Source organism: Mobula hypostoma, chromosome 31 (assembly GCF_963921235.1).
Source record: "Mobula hypostoma chromosome 31, sMobHyp1.1, whole genome shotgun sequence".
Lineage (NCBI taxonomy): Eukaryota > Metazoa > Chordata > Chondrichthyes > Myliobatiformes > Myliobatidae > Mobula > Mobula hypostoma.
Window position 1 is genome coordinate 683,614 of NC_086127.1, and position 26,387 is coordinate 710,000.

The 26,387-nt window shown below is 58.4% G+C and overlaps 1 protein-coding gene across 1 annotated transcript in view; it reads right to left on the bottom strand.

The window, feature by feature from the left end:
- Positions 1-26,387, bottom strand: part of LOC134339961 (AMP deaminase 1-like) — a 122,282-nt gene that overhangs the window by 41,095 nt on the left and 54,800 nt on the right. The window contains exons 3-7 of the mRNA XM_063036775.1: positions 24,460-24,625; positions 17,895-18,102; positions 13,845-13,974; positions 11,018-11,212; positions 7,780-7,911 (exon numbers count right to left, since the gene is read on the bottom strand). Coding sequence (XP_062892845.1) covers positions 7,780-7,911; positions 11,018-11,212; positions 13,845-13,974; positions 17,895-18,102; positions 24,460-24,625 — 831 coding nt within the window. The remainder of the gene's footprint in view (positions 1-7,779; positions 7,912-11,017; positions 11,213-13,844; positions 13,975-17,894; positions 18,103-24,459; positions 24,626-26,387) is intronic.

Genomic DNA, 26,387 nt, shown 5'->3' on the forward strand with positions numbered 1-26,387 from the left:
GGTGTCTCTCCGTCCTTCTCTCTCAGGGGGAGATCTGTACACTGACCGGTGTCTCTCAGTCCCTCTCTCTCAGGGGGAGATCTGTACACTGACCGGTGTCTCTCAGTCCCTCTCTCTCAGGGGGAGATCCGTGCACTGACCGGTGTCTCTCAGTCTCTCTCTCTCTCAGGGGGAGATCTGTACACTGACCGGCGTCTCTCAGTCCCTCTCTCTCAGGGGGAGATCTGTACACTGACCGGTGTCTCTCAGTCCCTCTCTCTCAGGGGGGATATCTGCACACTGACCGGTGTCTCTCAGTCCCTCTCTCTCAGGGGGAGATCTGTACACTGACCGGTGTCTCTCAGTTCCTCTCTCTCAGGGGGAGATCTGTACACTGACCGGTGTCTCTCAGTCCCTCTCTCTCAGGGGGAGATCTGTACACTGACCGGTGTCTCTCAGTCCCTCTCTCTCAGGGTCAGATCTGTACACTGACCGGTGTCTCTCAGTCCCTCTCTCTCAGGGGGAGATCCGTGCACTGACCGGTGTCTCTCAGTCTCTCTCTCTCTCAGGGGGAGATCTGTACACTGACCGGTGTCTCTCAGTCCCTCTCTCTCAGGGGGAGATCTGTACACTGACCGGTGTCTCTCAGTCCCTCTCTCTCAGGGGGGATATCTGCACACTGACCGGTGTCTATCAGTCCTCTCTATCAGGGGGAGATCTGTACACTGACCGGTGTCTCTCAGTCCCTCTCTCTCAGGGGGAGATCTGTACACTGACCGGTGTCTCTCAGTCCCTCTCTCTCAGGGGGAGATCTGTACACTGACCGGTGTCTCTCAGTCCCTCTCTCTCAGGGGGAGATCTGTACACTGACTGGTGTCTCTCAGTCCCTCTCTCTCAGGGGGAGATCTGTACACTGACCGGTGTCTCTCAGTCCCTCTCTCTCAGGGGGAGATCTGTACACTGACCGGTGTCTCTCAGTCCCTCTCTCTCAGGGGGAGATCTGTACACTGACCGGTGTCTCTCAGTCCCTCTCTGTCAGGGGGAGATCTGTACACTGACCGGTGTCTCTCAGTCCCTCTCTGTCAGGGGGAGATCTGTACACTGACCGGTGTCTCTCAGTCCCTCTCTCTCAGGGGGAGATCTGTACACTGACCGGTGTCTCTCAGTCCCTCTCTCTCAGGGGGGATATCTGCACACTGACCGGTGTCTCTCAGTTCCTCTCTCTCAGGGGGAGATCTGTACACTGACCGGTGTCTCTCAGTCCCTCTCTCTCAGGGGGAGATCTGTACACTGACCGGTGTCTCTCAGTCCCTCTCTCTCAGGGGGGATATCTGCACACTGACCGGTGTCTCTCAGTCCCTCTCTGTCAGGGGGAGATCTGTACACTGACCGGTGTCTCTCCGTCCTTCTCTCTCAGGGGGAGATCTGTACACTGACCGGTGTCTCTCAGTCCCTCTCTCTCAGGGTCAGATCTGTACACTGACCGGTGTCTCTCAGTCCCTCTCTCTCAGGGGGAGATCCGTGCACTGACCGGTGTCTCTCAGTCTCTCTCTCTCTCAGGGGGAGATCTGTACACTGACCGGTGTCTCTCAGTCCCTCTCTCTCAGGGGGGATATCTGCACACTGACCGGTGTCTCTCAGTTCCTCTCTCTCAGGGGGAGATCTGTACACTGACCGGTGTCTCTCAGTCCCTCTCTCTCAGGGGGAGATCTGTACACTGACCGGTGTCTCTCAGTCCCTCTCTCTCAGGGGGGATATCTGCACACTGACCGGTGTCTCTCAGTCCCTCTCTGTCAGGGGGAGATCTGTACACTGACCGGTGTCTCTCCGTCCTTCTCTCTCAGGGGGAGATCTGTACACTGACCGGTGTCTCTCAGTCCCTCTCTCTCAGGGTCAGATCTGTACACTGACCGGTGTCTCTCAGTCCCTCTCTCTCAGGGGGAGATCCGTGCACTGACCGGTGTCTCTCAGTCTCTCTCTCTCTGAGGGGGAGATCTGTACACTGACCGGTGTCTCTCAGTCCCTCTCTCTCAGGGGGAGATCTGTACACTGACCGGTGTCTCTCAGTCCCTCTCTCTCAGGAGGAGATCTGTACACTGACCGGTGTCTCTCTGTCCCTCTCTCTCAGGGGGGATATCTGCACACTGACCGGTGTCTCTCAGTTCCTCTCTCTCAGGGGGAGATCTGTACACTGACCGGTGTCTCTCAGTCCCTCTCTCTCAGGGGGAGATCTGTACACTGACCGGTGTCTCTCAGTCCCTCTCTGTCAAGGAGAGATCTGTACACTGACCGGTGTCTCTCAGTCCCTCTCTCTCAGGGGGAGATCCGTGCACTGACCGGTGTCTCTCAGTCCCTCTCTCTCAGGGGGAGATCCGTGCACTGACCGGTGTCTCTCAGTCTCTCTCTCTCTCAGGGGGAGATCTGTACACTGACCGGTGTCTCTCAGTCCCTCTCTCTCAGGGGGAGATCTGTACACTGACCGGTGTCTCTCAGTCCCTCTCTCTCAGGGGGAGATCTGTACACTGACCGGTGTCTCTCAGTCCCTCTCTCTCAGGGGGGATATCTGCACACTGACCGGTGTCTCTCAGTTCCTCTCTATCAGGGGGAGATCTGTACACTGACCGGTGTCTCTCAGTCCCTCTCTCTCAGGGGGAGATCTGTACACTGACCGGTGTCTCTCAGTCCCTCTCTCTCAGGGGGAGATCTGTACACTGACCGGTGTCTCTCAGTCCCTCTCTCTCAGGGGGAGATCTGTACACTGACCGGTGTCTCTCAGTCCCTCTCTCTCAGGGGGGATATCTGCACACTGACCGGTGTCTCTCAGTTCCTCTCTCTCAGGGGGAGATCTGTACACTGACCGGTGTCTCTCAGTCCCTCTCTCTCAGGGGGAGATCTGTACACTGACCGGTGTCTCTCAGTCCCTCTCTCTCAGGGGGGATATCTGCACACTGACCGGTGTCTCTCAGTTCCTCTCTCTCAGGGGGAGATCTGTACACTGACCGGTGTCTCTCAGTCCCTCTCTCTCAGGGGGAGATCTGTACACTGACCGGTGTCTCTCAGTCCCTCTCTCTCAGGGGGAGATCTGTACACTGACCGGTGTCTCTCAGTCCCTCTCTGTCAGGGGGAGATCTGTACACTGACCGGTGTCTCTCCGTCCTTCTCTCTCAGGGGGAGATCTGTACACTGACCGGTGTCTCTCAGTCCCTCTCTCTCAGGGGGAGATCCGTGCACTGACCGGTGTCTCTCAGTCTCTCTCTCTCTCAGGGGGAGATCTGTACACTGACCGGTGTCTCTCAGTCCCTCTCTCTCAGGGGGAGATCTGTACACTGACCGGTGTCTCTCAGTCCCTCTCTCTCAGGGGGAGATCTGTACACTGACCGGTGTCTCTCAGTCCCTCTCTCTCAGGGGGGATATCTGCACACTGACCGGTGTCTCTCAGTTCCTCTCTATCAGGGGGAGATCTGTACACTGACCGGTGTCTCTCAGTCCCTCTCTCTCAGGGGGAGATCTGTACACTGACCGGTGTCTCTCAGTCCCTCTCTCTCAGGGGGAGATCTGTACACTGACCGGTGTCTCTCAGTCCCTCTCTCTCAGGGGGAGATCTGTACACTGACTGGTGTCTCTCAGTCCCTCTCTCTCAGGGGGAGATCTGTACACTGATCGGTGTCTCTCAGTCCCTCTCTCTCAGGGGGAGATCTGTACACTGACCGGTGTCTCTCAGTCCCTCTCTCTCAGGGGGAGATCTGTACACTGACCGGTGTCTCTCAGTCCCTCTCTCTCAGGGGGAGATCTGTACACTGACCGGTGTCTCTCAGTCCCTCTCTGTCAGGGGGAGATCTGTACACTGACCGGTGTCTCTCAGTCCCTCTCTCTCAGGGGGAGATCTGTACACTGACCGGTGTCTCTCAGTCTCTCTCTGTCAGGGGGAGATCTGTACACTGACCGGTGTCTCTCAGTCCCTCTCTCTCAGGGGGGATATCTGCACACTGACCGGTGTCTCTCAGTTCCTCTCTATCAGGGGGAGATCTGTACACTGACCGGTGTCTCTCAGTCCCTCTCTCTCAGGGGGAGATCTGTACACTGACCGGTGTCTCTCAGTCCCTCTCTCTCAGGGGGAGATCTGTACACTGACCGGTGTCTCTCAGTCCCTCTCTCTCAGGGGGAGATCTGTACACTGACCGGTGTCTCTCAGTCCCTCTCTCTCAGGGGGGATATCTGCACACTGACCGGTGTCTCTCAGTCCCTCTCTCTCAGGGGGAGATCTGTACACTGACCGGTGTCTCTCAGTCCCTCTCTCTCAGGGGGAGATCTGTACACTGACCGGTGTCTCTCCGTCCTTCTCTCTCAGGGGGAGATCTGTACACTGACCGGTGTCTCTCAGTCCCTCTCTCTCAGGGGGAGATCTGTACACTGACCGGTGTCTCTCAGTCCCTCTCTCTCAGGGGGAGATCCGTGCACTGACCGGTGTCTCTCAGTCTCTCTCTCTCTCAGGGGGAGATCTGTACACTGACCGGCGTCTCTCAGTCCCTCTCTCTCAGGGGGAGATCTGTACACTGACCGGTGTCTCTCAGTCCCTCTCTCTCAGGGGGGATATCTGCACACTGACCGGTGTCTCTCAGTCCCTCTCTCTCAGGGGGAGATCTGTACACTGACCGGTGTCTCTCAGTTCCTCTCTCTCAGGGGGAGATCTGTACACTGACCGGTGTCTCTCAGTCCCTCTCTCTCAGGGGGAGATCTGTACACTGACCGGTGTCTCTCAGTCCCTCTCTCTCAGGGTCAGATCTGTACACTGACCGGTGTCTCTCAGTCCCTCTCTCTCAGGGGGAGATCCGTGCACTGACCGGTGTCTCTCAGTCTCTCTCTCTCTCAGGGGGAGATCTGTACACTGACCGGTGTCTCTCAGTCCCTCTCTCTCAGGGGGAGATCTGTACACTGACCGGTGTCTCTCAGTCCCTCTCTCTCAGGGGGGATATCTGCACACTGACCGGTGTCTATCAGTCCTCTCTATCAGGGGGAGATCTGTACACTGACCGGTGTCTCTCAGTCCCTCTCTCTCAGGGGGAGATCTGTACACTGACCGGTGTCTCTCAGTCCCTCTCTCTCAGGGGGAGATCTGTACACTGACCGGTGTCTCTCAGTCCCTCTCTCTCAGGCGGAGATCTGTACACTGACTGGTGTCTCTCAGTCCCTCTCTCTCAGGGGGAGATCTGTACACTGACCGGTGTCTCTCAGTCCCTCTCTCTCAGGGGGAGATCTGTACACTGACCGGTGTCTCTCAGTCCCTCTCTCTCAGGGGGAGATCTGTACACTGACCGGTGTCTCTCAGTCCCTCTCTGTCAGGGGGAGATCTGTACACTGACCGGTGTCTCTCAGTCCCTCTCTGTCAGGGGGAGATCTGTACACTGACCGGTGTCTCTCAGTCCCTCTCTCTCAGGGGGAGATCTGTACACTGACCGGTGTCTCTCAGTCCCTCTCTCTCAGGGGGGATATCTGCACACTGACCGGTGTCTCTCAGTTCCTCTCTCTCAGGGGGAGATCTGTACACTGACCGGTGTCTCTCAGTCCCTCTCTCTCAGGGGGAGATCTGTACACTGACCGGTGTCTCTCAGTCCCTCTCTCTCAGGGGGGATATCTGCACACTGACCGGTGTCTCTCAGTCCCTCTCTGTCAGGGGGAGATCTGTACACTGACCGGTGTCTCTCCGTCCTTCTCTCTCAGGGGGAGATCTGTACACTGACCGGTGTCTCTCAGTCCCTCTCTCTCAGGGTCAGATCTGTACACTGACCGGTGTCTCTCAGTCCCTCTCTCTCAGGGGGAGATCCGTGCACTGACCGGTGTCTCTCAGTCTCTCTCTCTCTCAGGGGGAGATCTGTACACTGACCGGTGTCTCTCAGTCCCTCTCTCTCAGGGGGGATATCTGCACACTGACCGGTGTCTCTCAGTTCCTCTCTCTCAGGGGGAGATCTGTACACTGACCGGTGTCTCTCAGTCCCTCTCTCTCAGGGGGAGATCTGTACACTGACCGGTGTCTCTCAGTCCCTCTCTCTCAGGGGGGATATCTGCACACTGACCGGTGTCTCTCAGTCCCTCTCTGTCAGGGGGAGATCTGTACACTGACCGGTGTCTCTCCGTCCTTCTCTCTCAGGGGGAGATCTGTACACTGACCGGTGTCTCTCAGTCCCTCTCTCTCAGGGTCAGATCTGTACACTGACCGGTGTCTCTCAGTCCCTCTCTCTCAGGGGGAGATCCGTGCACTGACCGGTGTCTCTCAGTCTCTCTCTCTCTGAGGGGGAGATCTGTACACTGACCGGTGTCTCTCAGTCCCTCTCTCTCAGGGGGAGATCTGTACACTGACCGGTGTCTCTCAGTCCCTCTCTCTCAGGAGGAGATCTGTACACTGACCGGTGTCTCTCTGTCCCTCTCTCTCAGGGGGGATATCTGCACACTGACCGGTGTCTCTCAGTTCCTCTCTCTCAGGGGGAGATCTGTACACTGACCGGTGTCTCTCAGTCCCTCTCTCTCAGGGGGAGATCTGTACACTGACCGGTGTCTCTCAGTCCCTCTCTGTCAAGGAGAGATCTGTACACTGACCGGTGTCTCTCAGTCCCTCTCTCTCAGGGGGAGATCCGTGCACTGACCGGTGTCTCTCAGTCCCTCTCTCTCAGGGGGAGATCCGTGCACTGACCGGTGTCTCTCAGTCTCTCTCTCTCTCAGGGGGAGATCTGTACACTGACCGGTGTCTCTCAGTCCCTCTCTCTCAGGGGGAGATCTGTACACTGACCGGTGTCTCTCAGTCCCTCTCTCTCAGGGGGAGATCTGTACACTGACCGGTGTCTCTCAGTCCCTCTCTCTCAGGGGGGATATCTGCACACTGACCGGTGTCTCTCAGTTCCTCTCTATCAGGGGGAGATCTGTACACTGACCGGTGTCTCTCAGTCCCTCTCTCTCAGGGGGAGATCTGTACACTGACCGGTGTCTCTCAGTCCCTCTCTCTCAGGGGGAGATCTGTACACTGACCGGTGTCTCTCAGTCCCTCTCTCTCAGGGGGAGATCTGTACACTGACCGGTGTCTCTCAGTCCCTCTCTCTCAGGGGGGATATCTGCACACTGACCGGTGTCTCTCAGTTCCTCTCTCTCAGGGGGAGATCTGTACACTGACCGGTGTCTCTCAGTCCCTCTCTCTCAGGGGGAGATCTGTACACTGACCGGTGTCTCTCAGTCCCTCTCTCTCAGGGGGGATATCTGCACACTGACCGGTGTCTCTCAGTCCCTCTCTGTCAGCGGGAGATCTGTACACTGACCGGTGTCTCTCCGTCCTTCTCTCTCAGGGGGAGATCTGTACACTGACCGGTGTCTCTCAGTCCCTCTCTCTCAGGGTCAGATCTGTACACTGACCGGTGTCTCTCAGTCCCTCTCTCTCAGGGGGAGATCCGTGCACTGACCGGTGTCTCTCAGTCTCTCTCTCTCTCAGGGGGAGATCTGTACACTGACCGGTGTCTCTCAGTCCCTCTCTCTCAGGGGGAGATCTGTACACTGACCGGTGTCTCTCAGTCCCTCTCTCTCAGGGGGAGATCTGTACACTGACCGGTGTCTCTCAGTCCCTCTCTCTCAGGGGGGATATCTGCACACTGACCGGTGTCTCTCAGTTCCTCTCTATCAGGGGGAGATCTGTACACTGACCGGTGTCTCTCAGTCCCTCTCTCTCAGGGGGAGATCTGTACACTGACCGGTGTCTCTCAGTCCCTCTCTCTCAGGGGGAGATCTGTACACTGACCAGTGTCTCGTTTTGTGATAAGTTACCTTTATCAGTCCGGCAAAATATTCTCCGTTGATGTCGTTGTTGGTCTTGAGGTACAACTTCCGCAGCTCGCTCGCTCCCAGCGGGTTGTACTTGGCGTTGAAGCGATCGAACCTCTGGAAGGTCTCTCGGTCCTGGGGAGGGGAATATTTAACACGGAGGAACTGCACCCAGAGAAAATCCGGAAGCGGGGTGGGAAGATGCCACTGAGATGGGTGGAGGGCAGAAGGGGATTTACGAGGACGCTGCCGGGAGTCGAAGGATGGAGTTACCGGGAGAGAGGTCGGGCAGGTTGGGACTTATACCAGTTGGGTGGCGGGGTGTGACCTGATGCGAGTGTGCGGCCTGCGTCGGTCGGAATTGAACTCGGATATTGCGTCCCCGTAATACGCGGGCCCCGGGCAGTACGATCCGGAGAGCTCCCCCTCCTCACGCATCTGACGAGGGCCATAGGAGCGGCAGAGACCCATACTGCCCGGCACCGGCAGTGTTGAACTCGGTGTAGGACTGCCGTAGGGACTCCGGAATTTCCCCCGGGGGTTGACTCCCGGTGCCCCCCGCCACGGGTGGGTACAGCCGCAGGGCAGCCGGGGGCTTGTGCGCCGAGTCTTCATTCTCCCAGGTGAGCTTCCGATCGCGGCTGACGGGCCCGCCTGCCCGACGTGTAGAGGCCGGTAAGAGCACGAGGGGCAGGAGATCGAGTGAATCCCCTCGCACCCCCCTTCCCTCAAAGAGCTGGGGAACCGTGAACCAGATTTAAGATGAGAGAGTTTAATCGGAACGGCGTCTCAGGCGGAGGGGCCGGCCGTGGGGTCTGCCGCGCCGACCTTCGTCAGTCAGGCCATTGAGGGCGGGAGTCGGGACGTCGGCGAGGCCGCACCTTGTTTCGGGGTTCGGTCGCCCTGCTCTTGGGCAAGGCGCCATCGAGCCGGGAAGAGGGCGCAGAGGGAGATTTACCAGGCTGCTGCCGGGACTCGGGGGACTGAGTGGCGGACGGGCAGGTTGGGGACTTCATTCCTTGGGAGCGTAGGGGGTGACCTTACAGACGAGTATGAAGCCACGAGATAGGGCGACTGCTTCCTCCGAGGGTGGGGGCGGCCCGTACACGGAACGGGCTGCCGGAGGGAAGTGGCTGAGACGGGGGGTAGTGATGCCTCGGACCGGGGACAGGGATAGGAGCGGCTGTGCGGGGCTGGGGCCAGACGCGGGCGGCGCCCTGATGGGTCCCGCAGTCGGCGCGGACCGGTCGAACTGCAAATGGTTCGTGCCCGCGAAAAAAAATAATCTTGAGCTGCAGCAATTTGTCTCTGGCCGGCGACGTGCGCGCCCTGAGTAAACCCGAAACTATTCTAAGGGCGGTCAGCTGCGAAGTCCAGTTTGTTGTTCAAAGTGTAAAATAAATAAAATGGTACACATCGAGGCGTCGTGTTCCTCATTTACCGCACAACAGCATGATGGAATATCGGTCATTCCGCCACCCCGCTTTTAAACGGACAAGTAGCTCTTTTGGGCTCCACGCCCTTGGCGGCGTTTGGAATCCGACGCGGCGAGTCAATAGTTTTTTTAATTAAAAAAAGACAGTATAAGCAAGCCCGCTCTAAACTCTACAGGCAAACTCCACGCTGTCAGAACCGTCCGCGCCAGAAACCGGGGGCGGGGGCGGGGGCGGGGGGGGGGGGGGGCGGGGGGGGAAAGACGAGGAATTCTGCAGATGCTGGAACTTCAAGCAACACACATCAAAGTTGCTGGTGAACGCAGCAGGCCAGGCAGCATCTCTAGGAAGAGGTACAGTCGACGTTTCGGGCCGAAACCCTTCGTCAGGACTAACTGAAGGAAGAGTGAGTAAGAGATTTGAAAGTGGGAGGAGGAGGGGGAGATCCGAAATGATCGGAGAAGACAGGAGGGGGAGAGATGGAGCCAAGAGCTGGACAGGTGATTGGCAAAAGGGATACGAGAGGATCATGGGACAGGAGGCCCAGGGAGAAGGAAAAGGGGGAGGGGGGAAACCCAGAGGATGGGCAAGAGGTATAGTCAGAGGGACAGAGGGAGAAAAAGGAGAGTGAGAGAAAGAATGTGTGTATATAAATAAATAACAGATGGGGTACGAGGGGGAGGTGGGGCATCAGCGGAAGATTGAGAAGTCAATGTTCACACCATCAGGTTGGAGGCTACCCAGACGGAATATAAGGTGTTGTTCCTCCAACCTGAGTTTCTTTCTTCCTTTTCTGAGTTCCTGAGGGCCTGTATTGTGCTGCAGGCTTTCTGTGTTTCTATTTCAAAAGGTCCCAATGGGATTCGTCCCTTGGCCTCCCCAGCCCCCAAATCTTCTAAACTCCAGTTAGACACACGAATAGAAAGAGAAGAGCGAGATATGAATGAATCACGGGGGGAAGAAAGACACAAACACGAGGAAATCTTCAGATACTGGAAAAATGGGAAACACACATCAAAGTGGCTGGTGAGCGCAGCAGGCCAGGCAGCATCTGTTGGAGGAGGTACAGTCGATGTTTCTGGCCGGGACCCTTCGTCAGGACTGACGAAGAAAGGAAATTGTGATTGTGTCCGATCGTGAAATGTACTTAACGCGCCGAAGAAGTCGAGGGTGATAATTTTCTCAGCGCAGTTTAAAGTTCCTTGGGTGCGCCGGCACGGCTCGGGGGTGGGGGTGGGGGTGGGGGATATTGCTCTGCCAGAGAGCGCAGGCTTAAGGTGAGGGCTCTGGAGAGATTTAATAGGGTCCTGCCTGATGGGGGAAAGGCTGTTTTAAACACTTCAACAGGCCAAATCACAACTGGTTTCGTTTGCAGGTGCTCTTCATACGGGAGAGGGGTGGTGAGGAGGGAGGGATGAGGGAGAGGGACAATGGACAGGGACGGTGAGGGAGAGGGAGGCGAGGAAGGAGGAGTGAGAGAGGGACGGTGAGGAGGGAGGGGTGAGGGAGGGGTGGCGAGGGTGGAGGGATGAGGGAATCGGGTGGTGAAGAAGTAAGGGCGAGAGGGGCGGCGAGGGGGGAGGGGTGTGGGAGAGGAGGGCGGGGAGGAAGGAAGGGTGAAAGAGGGGGTTGAGGGAGGGGGGTGGTGAGAAAGGGTGAGGGGGCGGCGAGGGGGGAGGGGTGTGGGAGAGGACGGCGGGGTGAGGGAGAGGGACGGGGAGGGGTTAGCTGGGAGGCAAGCGTGAGGGAAGGTAGGTGGAGAGTGTTGGCGAGGAGGGGAGTGTGGAGGTGGGAGGGGGGCAGCTTACCGCGTGCACGTTGAGTGCGTCGATGTCGAGGTGGTTGGGGTCGAGGCCCAGCCTCTGGAATAGCTGCCCCAGGGTGAAGGTCCCGTCCTGGGATCGGTGAACCTCCCTGTCCTGGTCTCGCGTGTACGTGTGGCGGATGAAACGCAGGAGGGAGTGCTGATTCATACAGGCCGCTGCGTGGATGTGCGTGTCGACCTGTGGGGGAGGGGTGAGAGAGAGGGCAGAGTGGGGGAGAGAGGGGAAAGTGGGGGAGGGTGAGAGAGAGGGCAGAGTGGGGGAGAGAGGGGAAAGTGGGGGAGGGTGAGAGAGAGGGCAGAGTGGGGGAGAGAGGGGAAAATGGGAGGGGGGAGAGAGAGGGCAGAGTGGGGGAGGGTGGGGCAGAGAGGGGAAAAGGGGAGGGCGAGAGAGAGGGAGTGGGGAGGGGGAGAGAGGGGAAAGTGGGGGAGGGTGGGGGAGAGAGGGGAAAGTGGGGGAGGGGGAGAGAGGGGAATGGGGGTATGGAGAGAGTGGGGGAGAGGTACAGAGAGTGGGGGAGTGGCGGAGGGGTAGGGAGAGAGAGGGAGAGTGGGGGGAGGAGTGGGGAGAGAGGGGGGAGTGGGGGAGGAGTGAGGAGAGAGTGGGGGAGGGGTGCGGAGAGTGTGGGGGAGTAGGGGAGGGGTACAGAGAGAGTGGGGGAGTGGGGGAGGGTTGGGGAGAGAGAGGGGGAGTGGGGGAGGGGTACAGAGAGAGAGGGGGAGTGGGGTAGGGGTAGGGAGAGAGGGGGGGAGTGGGGGAGGGGTGGGGAGAGAGAGGGGGAGTGGGGGAGGGGTGGGGAGAGAGCGGGGGAGTGGGGGACAGGTGGGGAGAGAGAGGGGGAGTGGGGAGAGAGAGGGTGAGTGGGGGAGGGTGGGGCAGAGAGGGGAAAGTGGGGGAGGGCGAGAGAGAGGGAGTGAGGGAGGGTGGGGGAGAGGGGAAAGTGTGGGAGGGGGAGAGAGGGGGAGTGGGGGAGGGTGGGGGAGAGAGGGGAAAGTGGGGGAGGGGGAGAGAGGGGAATGGGGGTATGGAGAGAGTGGGGGAGAGGTACAGAGAGAGTGGGGGAGTGGTGGAGGGGTAGGGAGAGAGAGGGAGAGTGGGGGGAGGAGTGGGGAGAGAGAGGGGGAGTGAGGAGAGAGTGGGGGAGAGGTGCGGAGAGTGTGGGGGAGTAGGGGAGGGGTTCAGAGAGAGTGGGGGAGGGTTGGGGAGAGAGGGGGAGTGGGTTAGGGGTGGGGAGAGAGAGGGGGAGTGGGGTAGGGGTAGGGAGAGAGAGGGGGAGTGGGGGAGGGGTGGGGAGAGAGGGGGAGTGGGGAGAGAGAGGGTGAGTGGGGGAGGGGTGGGGAGAGAGAGGGGGAGTGGGGTAGGAGTAGGGAGAGAGAGGGGGAGTGGGGGAGGGGTGGGGAGAGAGGGGGAGTGGGGAGAGAGAGGGTGAGTGGGGGAGGGGTGGGGAGAGAGAGGGGGAGTGGGGTAGGGGTAGGGAGAGAGAGGGGGAGTGGGGGACAGGTGGGGAGAGAGAGGGGGAGTGGGGAGAGAGAGGGTGAGTGGGGGAGGGGTGGGGAGAGAGGGACAGAGTAGGAGGAAGGTGGCAGTGTATGGGGGGAGGGAGAGGGAGTGGGGGGCAATGGGAGGAGAAGTTATAAGGAGAAGAAAACAGATGGGGGGGGTTGTGTTAAAAAGACAAGTAGGTAAGGCCTCGGGCCCTCTGCACCACCCCGTCTAATCGCGGGGTCTCTTCCAGGAAGGCTCTTCTGTCCGGACGTTAATTCTGAGAGTAATTGGGCAAAGAATTCTGTGAGGAGGAGCCGGGGTAGGGCATTGGGGATTGGAGATGGTCTCTGGGGGAAGGAGGAGGGGTTGATATGAGGTCCTGTGGCTTGCGATACCAGACACTTCCTAATACAACTTGAGGCTGAATTCTTTCCTCCCACACTCTTGCTCTCCCCCTCCCCGTCTGAAACCCTCCCTTCCCCTCCCTCCCTCCCTCCTCCATCCCTTCTTCATTCTCCCTCTCTCCCAGTCCTCCTCTCTCCCACTCCCACCATCCCGCTCCACTCCACCCCTCCGCCCACTCTCCTTCTCAGTTCCTCCTTCCCTCCGTCCCAGTCAAATTCATTCCTTCTTGTAACCTCCAAATTCCAATCTCCCTCCCTCCCATATCCTCCCCTCCCTTCCTCTCTCCCACTCCCACCATCTCACTCCACTCTCCTTCTCAGTTCCTCCCTCTCTCCATCCCAGTCAAATTCACTTCTTCTTGTGACCTCCAAATTCCAATCTCCCTCCCGTCCCTTCCTCTCTCCCACTCACACCATCTCATTCCACTCCATCCCTCCCCCACTCTCCTTCTCAGTTCTTCCTTCTCTCCATCCCAGTCCAATCGATTTCTTCTTGCAACTCTCAAATTCCAATCTCCCTCCCTCCCACTCTCTCCTTCCCATACTCTCTTTCCCAACGTCCAATGCTATCCCACTCCCTCCTGCTCTATCACCCTCCCTCCCACTCTATCCCACTCCCTTCCTCTCTCCCTCCCTACCACCCTCCACCAACTCTCTTTCCCTCTTCCAACTCTGTATCTCTCTCCCTCCCTACGACTCCCTTCCTTCCCCGCTTTTCACTTCCTCTCTCCCTCTGTCTCTTTCCCTCTCTCTCCATCCCTTCGCCCCGGACGCCACAATCTCCTTCCCGCCGTCTCCCAGCCTCCGGAGCATTCGTGGAAGGTGTATCCCCTTCCACGCTCCCTCAATCCGTGACCTCCGTGGGGAACCCCTGCCCGATCCTCCCCAGCTCCCCGCACCACCACCCCTCCCCAACCACTGACCTTGGCCACGTTGTAGAAGTCACTGTGGGAGGCCACCTGGAGGTCAATGAACTCCCTCTTCTCATTGGCCAGCTGGTGAAGGTGGAAACGGGATACCAACATCTTCAGGCGTTGGTTACAGTAAGTCCGCCTGTTCAAGAGAGGGGCATGGTTAGAGAGGGTGTAATACGATGGGAGAGACAGGAGAGCGGGTTATACACCAGAGAAACAGCAGAGGGGGTTATACACCAGAGACATGAGAGTGGGTTATACACCAGGAGAGACAGGAGAGGGATTGTACACCAGGAGAGACAGGAGAGGGGTCATAAAACAGAACAGACAGGAGAGGGGGGTTATACACCAGGAGAGACAGGAGAGAGATTATACACCAGGAGAGACAGGAGAGGGGTTACACACCAGGAGAGACAGGAGAGGGGTTATACACCAGGAGAGACAGGAGAGGGATTACACGCCTGGAGAGACAGGAGAGGGATTATACAGCAGGAGAGACAGGAGAGGGATTACATACCTGGAGAGACAGGAGAGGGATTACATACCAGGAGAGGGGGTTATACACCAGGAGAGACATGAGAGAGGGTTATACACCAGGAGAGACATGAGAGGGGTTATACACCAGGAGAGACAGGAGAGGGGTTATACACCAGGAGAGACAGGAGAGGGATTATACAGCAGGAGAGACAGGAGAGGGATTACATACCTGGAGAGACAGGAGAGGGATTACATACCAGGAGAGACAGGAGAGGGATTACATACCAGAAGAGACAGGAGAGGGGGTTATACACCAGGAGAAACAGGGGAGGGGTTACACACCAGGAGAGACATGAAAGAGAGTTATACACCAGGATAGACATGAGAGGGATTATACACCAGGAGAGACAGGAGAGGGGTTACATACCAGGAGAGACATGAGAGGGTGTTATACACCAGGAGAGACAAGAGAGGGGTTACACACCAGGAGAGACATGAGAGGGTGTTATACACCAGGAGAGACATGAGAGGGGTTATACACCAGGAGAGACAGGAGAGGGGTTACACACCAGGGGAGACAGGAGAGGGATTATACACCAGGAGAGTCAGGAGTGGGGGGCTATACACCAGGAGAGACTGGAGAGGGATTATATACCATGGGGGATAGGAGAGGGATTATACAGCAGGAGAGACTGGAGAGGGATTATACACCAGGAGAGGCAGGAGAGGGGTTACACACCAGAAAAGACAGGAGAGGGTGTTACACACCAGGAGAGACAGGAGAGGGGTTACACACCAGAAAAGACAGGAGAGACGTTACACACCAGGAGAGACAAGAGAGGGGTTACACACTGGGGAGACAGGAGAGGGATTATACACCAGGAGAGTCAGGAGATGGGGGCTATACACCAGGAGAGACATGAGAGGGTTTACACACCAGGAGAGACAGGAGAGGGATTATACACCAGAGAAACAGCAGAGGGGGTTATACACCAGAGACATGAGAGTGGGTTATACACCAGGAGAGACAGGAGAGGGATTGTACACCAGGAGAGACAGGAGAGGGGTCATAAAACAGAACAGACAGGAGAGGGGGGCTATACACCAGGAGAGACAGGAGAGGGGTTACACACCTGGAGAGACATGAGAGGGGTTATACACCAGGAGAGACAGGAGAGAGATTATACACCAGGAGAGACAGGAGAGGGGTTACACACCAGGAGAGACAGGAGAGGGGTTACACACCAGGAGAGACAGGAGAGGGGTTATACACCAGGAGAGACAGGAGAGGGATTACACACCTGGAGAGACAGGAGAGGGATTATACAGCAGGAGAAACAGGAGAGGGATTATACACCAGGAGAGACAGGAGAGGAATTACACACCAGGAGAGGGATTATACACCAGGAAAGACGTTACACACCAGGAGAGACAGGAGAGGGATTATACACCAGGAGAGACAGGAGAGGGATTATACACCAGGAGAGACAGGAGAGGGGTTACACACCAGGAGAGACAGGAGAAGGGGTTATACAACGGGAGAGACAGGAGAGGGAGTTATACACCAGGAGAGAGAGGAAAGGGATTACACACCAGGAGAGACAGGAGAGGGATTATACACCAGGAGAGACAGGAGAGTGGTTATACACCAGAAGAGACAGAAGAAGGGGTTATACAACGGGAGAGACAGGAGAGGGAGTTATACACCAGGAGAGACAGGAAAGGGATTACACACCAGGAGAGACAGGAGAGGGATTATACACCAGGAGAGACAGGAGAGGGATTACACACCAGGAAAGACAGGAGAGGTATTATACACCAGGAGAGACAGGAGAGGGATTGCACACCAGGAGAGACAGAAGATGGGGTTATACACCAGGATAGACAGGAGAGGGGGTCACACAACAGGTGAGGCAGGAGAGGGACTTATACACTAGGAGAGACATGAGAGGGGGTTATACACCAGGAGAGACAGGAGGTCTGGTTACACACCAGGAGGGACAGGAGAGGGGGTTACACACCAGGACAGATATGGAGTTATATGCCAGGGGATAGCAAGGGAGCTATAACAAGGGTACCCGTGACCCCTGTTTCCATCCAGGGGGTCAGTGTGGACATGGTGGAGGATTACAAATACCTGGGGATACAAATTGACAATAAACTGGACTGGTCAAAGAACACTGAGGCTGTCTACAAGAAGGGTCAGAGCCGTCTCTATTTCCTGAGGAGACTGAGGTCCTTTAACATCTGCCGGATGATGCTGAGGATGTTCTACGAGTCTGTGGTGGCCAGTGCGATCATGTTTGCTGTTGTGTGCTGGGGCAGCAGGCTGAGGGTAGCAGACACCAACAGAATCAACAAACTCATTCGTAAGGCCAGTGGTGTTGTGGGGATGGAACTGGACTCTCTCACTGTGGTGTCTGAAAAGAGGATGCTGTCCAAGTTGCATGCCATCTTGGACAATGTCTCCCATCCACTACATAATGTACTGGATGGGCACAGGAGTACATTCAGCCAGAGACTCATTCCACCGAGATGCAGCACAGAGCGTTATAGGAAGTCATTCCTGCCTGTGGCCATCAAACTTTACAACTCCTCCCTTGGAGGGTCAGACACCCTGAGCCAATAGGCTGGTCCTGGACTTATTTCCTATTTACTATTTAACTATTTATGGTTCTATTACTATTTATTATTTATGGAGCAACTGTAATGAAAACCAATTTCCCCCGGGATCAGTAAAGTATGACTATGACTGTGACTATGACTATATGTTGCGAGCAGTGAGATCTTACACAGCAGAAAAGATTGAGACTTATTTACAAGGGTAGAAAGGAAGTTTTACAGCAGGAGATAACGGGGTGTGGTTCGAGATGGAGAGGGGAGCGGAGAGAAAGGGATGGGGAGGGAGGGAAGGAGGAAGAAAGAGGAAGAGAGGGTGGGAGAGAGAGTACAGCGGGGCCGCAGAGACAGACTGGGTGATGGGAGGGAGAGAAAGATAGGAGTTGTACAGCAACTTCCGGCTCCATCTGCTTCGGAAGGCGACGGGGCTAGAGAGGGAGTTTTATTTACCGGGTGAGAGAGGGTGTTGCACAGCTGGAAAGACAGGGGTTGTGCAGGAGGGATATTCACTGTGACGGAGAGCTGTGATGCACCTCGATCAGGAAGAAGTTATGCACTGGGATGGAGAGGGTTCAATACACCGGGCTGGAGAGGTAGTTGTACATCAGGAGAGAGAAGGACTATCATCGGGATAGAGGAGAGACAGGAGAGGGAGTTGTACACCAACCATGAAGGGTTAGATAGGGAGTTAGAGACTTGGTGGGGGAGTGGGGAGCCAGAGGTATGGCGAGAAGGAGGGATTGAGTGAATGAGCGATGAAAGATTGGGTCGGGATGAGGGTGAGTGAAGGAGAGAGTGTGATGAGGAGTTGGTATAGAGGAGGAGGGGGTGATGGTGGGAGAGTGAAGGAAGGGGCGAGGGGTGAGTAATGGAGCATGGGAGGTGAGGGAAGGGGAAAGTGAGGGAGGGAGGCAGGAGGAGGGTGCACGGGATGGGGAGAGGGAGAGACGACAGGAGCCTCACAGCGGCCCGTCGGCGATGATCCCCAGCAGGGTCTTCATGTCCCTTGAGTACTCGGCGTGGCTGGTGGAGCAGATGAAGGGGATGGGGTCCCCAGAGCTATCCGTCAGGGTGAAGACCCCGTCCTTCAGGCTGAGGACGTAGGACCAGTCCTCGGGGATTGACTCCAGGCTGAGAGCTTCCGCTATATCCGCTGGATAGCAGGTGAAGTCTGGAGAGGTAGAAAGGTCTCACAGTGTGTCGTCCAGTCCACCCCCCGACCACTTTATCCCCAGTGTGGGCACCGAGCGCTCCCGGGACACGGGTCAGACACGGTGTGGAGCTCCCTCTACATCACCCCCACAGTGTGTCCCCCCCCACTTTATCCCCAGTGTGGGCACCGAGCGCTCCCGGGACACGGGTCAGACACGGTGTGGAACTCCCTCTACACCACACCGACAGTGTGTCCCCCCCCCACTTTATCCCCAGTGTGGGCACCGAGCGCTCCACGGATACGGGTCAGACACGGTGTGGAGCTCCCTCTACATCACCCCGACAGTGTGTCCTCCCCCCCACTTTATCCCCAGTGTGGGCACCGAGCGCTCCCGGGACACGGGTCAGACACGGTGTGGAGCTCCCTCTACGTCACCCCCACAGTGTGTCCTCCCCCACTTTATCCCCAGTGTGGGCACCGAGCGCTCCAGGGATACGGGTCAGACACAGTGTGGAGCTCCCTCTACATCACCCCCACAGTGTGTCCCCCACTTTATCCCCAGTGTGGGCACCGAGCGCTCCCGGGACACGGGTCAGACACGGTGTGGAACTCCCTCTACACCACGCCCACAGTGTGTCCCTAATCCCCCCACTTTATCCCCAGTGTGGGCACCGAGCGCTCCCGGGACACGGGTCAGACACGGTGTGGAGCTCCCTCTACATCACCCCCACAGTGTGTCCTCCCCCACTTTATCCCCAGTGTGGGCACCGAGCGCTCCAGGGATACGGGTCAGACACGGTGTGGAGCTCCCTCTGCATCACCCCCACAGTGTGTCCCCCACTTTATCCCCAGTGTGGGCACCGAGCGCTCCCGGGACACGGGTCAGACACGGTGTGGAACTCCCTCTACACCACGCCCACAGTGTGTCCCTAATCCCCCCACTTTATCCCCAGTGTGGGCACCGAGCGCTCCCGGGACACGGGTCAGACACGGTGTGGAGCTCCCTCTACATCACCCCCACAGTGTGTCCCCCCCACTTTATCCCCAGTGTGGGCACCGAGCGCTCCACGGATACGGGTCAGACACGGTGTGGAGCTCCCTCTACGTCACCCCCACAGTGTGTCCCTCCCCCACTTTATCCCCAGTGTGGGCACCGAGCGCTCCCGGGACATGGGTCAGACATGGTGTGGGGCTCCCTCTACGTCGCCCCCACAGCGTCCCCCCCCCACTTTATCCCCAGTGTGGGCACCGAGCGCTCCACAGATACGGGTCAGACACGGTGTGGAGCTCCCTCTACATCACACCGACAGTGTGTCCCCCCCCCCACTTTATCCCCAGTGTGTGCACCGAGCGATCCCGGGACACGGGTCAGACACGGTGTGGAGCTCCCTCTACGTCACCCCCACTTTATCCCCAGTGTGGGCACCGAGCGCTCCAGGGATACGGGTCAGACACGGTGTGGAGCTCCCTCTACATCACCCTCACAGTGTGTCCCCCACTTTATCCCCAGTGTGGGCACCGAGCACTCAGGGGACACGGGTCAGACACGGTGTGGAGCTCCCTCTACGTCACCCCCACAGTGTGTCCCCCCACACTTTATCCCCAGTGTGGACACCGAGCGCTGCTGGGACACGGGTCAGACACGGTGTGGAGCTCCCTCTACATCACCCCCACAGTGTGTCCCCCACCCCCACTTTATCCCCAGTGTGGACACCGAGCGTTCCCGGGACACGTGTCAACACGGTGTGGAGCTCCCTCTACATCACCCCCACAGTGTGTCCCCCCCCACTTTATCCCCAGTGTGGGCACCGAGCGCTCCCGGGACACGGGTCAGACACGGTGTGGAGCTCCCTCTACATCACCCCCACAGTGTGTCCCCCCCCACTTTATCCCCAGTGTGGGCACCGAGCGCTCCAGGGACACGGGTCAGACACGGTGTGGAACTCCCTCTACACCACCCCCACAGTGTGTCCCCCCCACTTTATCCCCAGTGTGGGCACCGAGCGCTCCCGGGACACTGGTCAGACACGGTGTGGAGCTCCCTCTACATCACCCCCACAGTGTGTCCCCCCCACTTTATCCCCAGTGTGGGCACCAAGCGCTCCACGGATACGGGTCAGACACGGTGTGGAGCTCCCTCTACGTCACCCCCACAGTGTGTCCCTCCCCCACTTTATCCCCAGTGTGGACACCGAGCGCTCCCGGGACACGGGTCAGACACGGTGTGGAGCTCCCTCTACATCACCCCCACAGTGTGTCCCCCCCACTTTATCCCCAGTGTGGGCACCGAGCGCTCCTCGGATACGGGTCAGACACGGTGTGGAGCTCCCTCTACATCACCCTGACAGTGTGTCCCCCCCCCCACTTTATCCCCAGTGTGGGCACCGAGCGCTCCCGGGACATGGGTCAGGCACGGTGTGAGCTCCCTCTACATCACCCCCACAGTGTGTCCCCCCCCACTTTATCCCCAGTGTGGGCACCGAGCGCTCCCGGGACACGGGTCAGACACGGTGTGGAGCTCCCTCTACGTCACCCCCACAGTGTGTCCCCCCCCACTTTATCCCCAGTGTGGACACCGAGCGCTCCCGGGACACGGGTCAGACACGGTGTGGAGCTCCCTCTACATCACCCCCACAGTGTGTCCCCCCCCACTTTATCCCCAGTGTGGGCACCGAGCGCTCCCGGGACACGGGTCAGACACGGTGTGGAACTCCCTCTACACCACCCCCACAGTGTGTCCCTAACCTCCCCACTTTATCCCCAGTGTGGGCACCGAGCGCTCCACGGATACGGGTCAGACACGGTGTGGAGCTCCCTCTACATCACCCCGACACTGTGCCCCCCCCCCCCACTTTATCCCCAGTGTGGGCACCGAGCGCTCCCGGGACATGGGTCAGACACGGTGTGGAGCTCCCTCTACATCACCCCCACAGTGTGTCCCCCCCCACTTTATCCCCAGTGTGGGCACCGAGCGCTCCCGGGACACGGGTCAGACACGGTGTGGAACTCCCTCTACACCACCCCCACAGTGTGTCCCTAACCTCCCCACTTTATCCCCAGTGTGGACACCGAGCGCTGCTGGGACACGGGTCAGACACGGTGTGGAGCTCCCTCTACATCACCCCCACAGTGTGTCCCCCACCCCCACTTTATCCCCAGTGTGGACACCGAGCATTCCCGGGACACGGGTCAACACGGTGTGGAGCTCCCTCTACATCACCCCCACAGTGTGTCCCCCCCCACTTTATCCCCAGTGTGGGCACCGAGCGCTCCCGGGACACGGGTCAGACACGGTGTGGAGCTCCCTCTACACCACCCCCACAGTGTGTCCCCCCCACTTTATCCCCAGTGTGGGCACCGAGCGCTCCCGGGACACGGGTCAGACACGGTGTGGAGCTCCCTCTACACCACCCCCACAGTGTGTCCCCCCCACTTTATCCCCAGTGTGGGCACCGAGCGCTTCCGGGACACTGGTCAGACACGGTGTGGAGCTCCCTCTACATCACCCCCACAGTGTGTCCCCCCCACTTTACCCCAGTGTGGGCACCGAGCGCTCCACGGATACGGGTCAGACACGGTGTGGAGCTCCCTCTGCATCACCCCCACAGTGTGTCCTCCCCCACTTTATCCCCAGTGTGGGCACCGTGCGCTCCAGGGATACGGGTCAGACACGGTGTGGAGCTCCCTCTACATCACCCCCACAGTGTGTCCCCCCCCACTTTATCCCCAGTGTGGGCACCGTGCGCTCCAGGGATAAGGGTCAGACACGGTGCGGAGCTCCCTGTACATCACCCCCACAGTGTGTCCCCCACCCCCACTTTATCCCCAGTGTGGACACCGAGCGTTCCCGGGACACGGGTCAGACACGGTGTGGAGCTCCCTCTACATCACCCCGACAGTGTGTCCCCCCCACTTTATCCCCAGTGTGGGCACCGAGCGCTCCCGGGACACGGGTCAGACACGGTGTGGAGCTCCCTCTACACCACCCCCACAGTGTTTCCCTAACCCCCCCACTTTATCCCCAGTGTGGGCACCGAGCGCTCCCGGGACACGGGTCGGACACGGTGTGGAGCTCCCTCTACATCACCCCCACAGTGTGTCCCCCCCACTTTATCCCCAGTGTGGGCACCGAGCGCTTCCGGGACACGGGTCAGACACGGTGTGGAACTCCCTCTACACCACCCCCACAGTGTGTCCCTAACCCCCCCACTTTATCCCCAGTGTGGGCACCGAGCGCTCCCGGGACACTGGTCAGACACGGTGTGGAGCTCCCTCTACATCACCCCCACAGTGTGTCCCCCCCACTTTACCCCAGTGTGGGCACCGAGCGCTCCACGGATACGGGTCAGACACGGTGTGGAGCTCCCTCTACATCACCCCCACAGTGTGTCCCTCCCCCACTTTATCCCCAGTGTGGACACCGAGCGCTGCTGGGACACGGGTCAGACACTGTGTGGAGCTCCCTCTACATCACCCCCCCAGTGTGTCCCCCCCCCACTTTATCCCCAGTGTGGGCACCGTGCGCTCCAGGGATAAGGGTCAGACACGGTGTGGAGCTCCCTCTACATCACCCCCACAGTGTGTCCCCCCCACTTTATCCCCAGTGTGGGCACCGAGCGCTCCCGGGACACGGGTCAGACACGGTGTGGAGCTCCCTCTACATCACCCCCACAGTGTGTCCCCCCCCCCACTTTATCCCGAGTATGGGCACCGAGCACTCCACGGATATGGGTCAGACACGGTATGGAGCTCCCTCTACATCACCCCTACAGTGTGTCCCCCCCCCAATTTATCCCCAGTGTGGGCACCGAGCGCTCCCGGGACACGGGTCGGACACGGTGTGGAACTCCCTCTACACCACCCCCACAGTGTGTCCCTAACCCCCCCACTTTATCCCCAGTGTGGGCACCGAGCGTTCCCGGGACACGGGTCAGACACGGTGTGGAGCTCCCTCTACATCACCCCCACAGTGTGTCCCCCCCCCACTTTATCCCCAGTGTGGGCACCGAGCGCTCCCGGGACACGGGTCAGACACGGGGTGGAGCTCCCTCTACGTCACCCCCCCCAGTGTGTCCCCCCCCCACTTTATCCCCATTGTGGGCACCGAGCGCTCCCGGGACACGGGTCAGACACGGTGTGGAGCTCCCTCTACGTCACCCCCACAGTGTGTCCCTCCCCCACTTTATCCCCAGTGTGGGCACCGAGCGCTCCACGGATACGGGTCAGACACGGTGTGGAGCTCCCTCTACATCACCCCCACAGTGTGTCCCCCCCCCCACTTTATCCCCAGTGTGGGCACCGAGCGCTCCCGGTACACGGGTCAGACACGGTGTGGAGCTCCCTCTACATCACCCCCACAGTGTGTCCCCCCCACTTTATCCCCAGTGTGGGCACCGAGCGCTCCCGGGACACGGGTCAGACACGGTGTGGAGCTCCCTCTACGTCACCCCCACAGTGTGTCCCCCCCCACTTTATCCCCAGTGTGGACACCGAGCGCTCCCTGGACACGGGTCAGACACGGTGTGGAGCTCCCTCTACATCACCCCCACAGTGTGTCCCCCCCCCACTTTATCCCCAGTGTGGGCACCGAGCGCTCCCGGGACACGGGTCAGACACGGTGTGGAGCTCCCTCTACACCACCCCCACAGTGTGTCCCCCCCACTTTATCCCCAGTGTGGGCACCGAGCGCTCCCGGGACACGGGTCGGACACGGTGTGGAGCTTCCTCTACATCACCCCCACAGTGTGTCCCCCACTTTATCCCCAGTGTGGGCACCGAGCACTCAGGGGACACGGGTCAGACACGGTGTGGAGCTCCCTCTACATCACCCCCACAGTGTGTCCCCCCCCACTTTATCCCCAGTGTGGACACCGAGAGCTCCCGGGACACGGGTCAGACACGGTGTGGAGCTCCCTCTACATCACCCCCACAGTGTGTCCCCCCCCACTTTATCCCCGGTGCGGGCACCGAGCACTCAGGGGACACGGGTCAGACACGGTGTGGAGCTCCCTCTACATCACCCCCACAGTGTGTCCCCCCCCACTTTATCCCCAGTGTGGACACCGAGAGCTCCCGGGACACGGGTCAGACACGGTGTGGAGCTCCCTCTACATCACCCCCACAGTGTGTCCCCCCCACTTTATCCCCAGTGTGGGCACCGAGCGCTCCCGGGACACGGGTCAGACATGGTGTGGAGCTCCCTCTACATCACCCCCACAGTGTGCCCCCCCCACTTTATCCCCAGTGTGGGCACCGAGCGCTCAGGGGACACGGGTCAGACACGGTGTGGAGATCCCTCTACGTCACCCCCACAGTGTGTCCCCCACCCCCACTTTATCCCCAGTGTGGGCACCGAGCGCTCATGAGGCAGAATACCTGGGTACACAATTTCTTCGGGATTCCATGTTTCCCCACTGACCTGCCTCAGCACCTCTGAGGTGGTCTGCGGGAATCGCTGGAGGGAACGCCGCATGTATTTCTCACGGATGCAGAGGGCCGTTCTCAGTTTCTGCAGGATCGGCTGCAGTTCCGATGGATTCACCTGCAGGGCGGGGCGGGGTGGGTATGGTGGGGGTGGGACAGGAGCAGGAGGTAGAGAGGGAGAGTGAGATGGGGAGACAGTGGTGGAGAAGTTGAGTGTGTGTGTTTGAGAGAGACACGGAGAGAGAGACATAGTGTGTCGGGGGGGAAGGGGTGAGAAAGTGGCAGGCGGAGAGTGCAAGAGAGAAAGACAAGGGACTGAGAGACAGAGGATTAAGGACTGTGGGAGAGATAGAGGGAGAGTGTGAGAGAGCACTAACACTGGAGAGAGGGGTGAAATTGAGAATGAGGGTGAGATTGTGGTGGGGGAGAGAGAGCAGTGTGTCTGAGAGATAGAGAGGTGTGAGAAAGAGAGAGGTGAGAGAGAAAGGTGTTAGTCAGACAGAAATGTGTGTGAGAGAGACATCTGTGTGTGAGAGATGGTGAGAGAGAGTGTGTGTGTGTGTGAGAGAGAGAGGTGAGTGAGAGAGGGAGAGAGAGGTGTGTGTGAGAGAGGGAGAGAGAGGTGTGTGTGTGAGAGAGAGAGAGGTGTGTGAGAGAGGTGTGTGTGTGTGTGTGAGAGAGAGGTGTGTGTGTGTGAGAGAGAGGTGTGTGTGTGAGAGAGGTGTGTGTGTGAGAGAGAGGTGTGTGTGTGAGAGAGAGAGAGGTGTGTGTGTGTGAGAGAGGTGTGTGTGTGAGAGAGAGGTGTGTGTGTGAGAGAGAGAGGTGTGTGTGTGAGAGAGAGAGGTGTGTGTGTGAGAGAGAGAGGTGTGTGTGTGAGAGAGAGAGAGGTGTGTGTGAGAGAGAGAGAGGTGTGTGTGAGAGAGAGAGAGGTGTGTGTGTGTGAGAGAGAGGTGTGTGTGTGTGAGAGAGAGAGGTGTGTGTGTGTGAGAGAGAGAGAGAGGTGTGTGTGTGTGAGAGAGAGAGGTGTGTGTGTGTGTGAGAGAGAGAGGTGTGTGTGTGAGAGAGAGAGGTGTGTGTGTGAGAGAGAGAGGTGTGTGTGAGAGAGAGAGAGAGGTGTGTGTGTGTGAGAGAGAGAGAGGTGTGTGTGTGTGAGAGAGAGGTGTGTGTGTGTGAGAGAGAGAGGTGTGTGTGTGAGAGAGGTGTGTGTGTGAGAGAGAGAGAGGTGTGTGTGTGTGAGAGAGAGAGGTGTGTGTGAGAGAGAGAGAGAGGTGTGTGTGTGTGAGAGAGAGAGGTGTGTGTGTGTGAGAGAGAGAGGTGTGTGTGTGAGAGAGAGAGAGGTGTGTGTGTGAGAGAGAGAGGTGTGTGTGTGTGTGTGAGAGAGAGAGGTGTGTGTGTGAGAGAGAGGTGTGTGTGTGAGAGAGAGAGAGGTGTGTGTGTGTGAGAGAGAGAGGTGTGTGTGTGAGAGAGAGAGGTGTGTGTGTGAGAGAGAGAGAGGTGTGTGTGTGTGAGAGAGAGAGGTGTGTGTGTGAGAGAGAGAGAGGTGTGTGTGTGTGAGAGAGAGAGAGGTGTGTGTGTGAGAGAGAGAGGTGTGTGTGAGAGAGAGAGGTGTGTGTGTGTGAGAGAGAGAGGTGTGTGTGTGTGAGAGAGAGAGAGAGGTGTGTGTGAGAGAGAGAGTGTGTGTGTGTGAGAGAGAGAGAGGTGTGTGTGTGAGAGAGAGAGGTGTGTGTGTGTGAGAGAGAGAGGTGTGTGTGTGTGAGAGAGAGAGTGTGTGTGTGTGTGAGAGAGAGGTGTGTGTGTGTGAGAGAGAGAGAGGTGTGTGTGAGAGAGAGAGGTGTGTGTGAGAGAGAGAGGTGTGTGTGTGTGAGAGAGAGAGGTGTGTG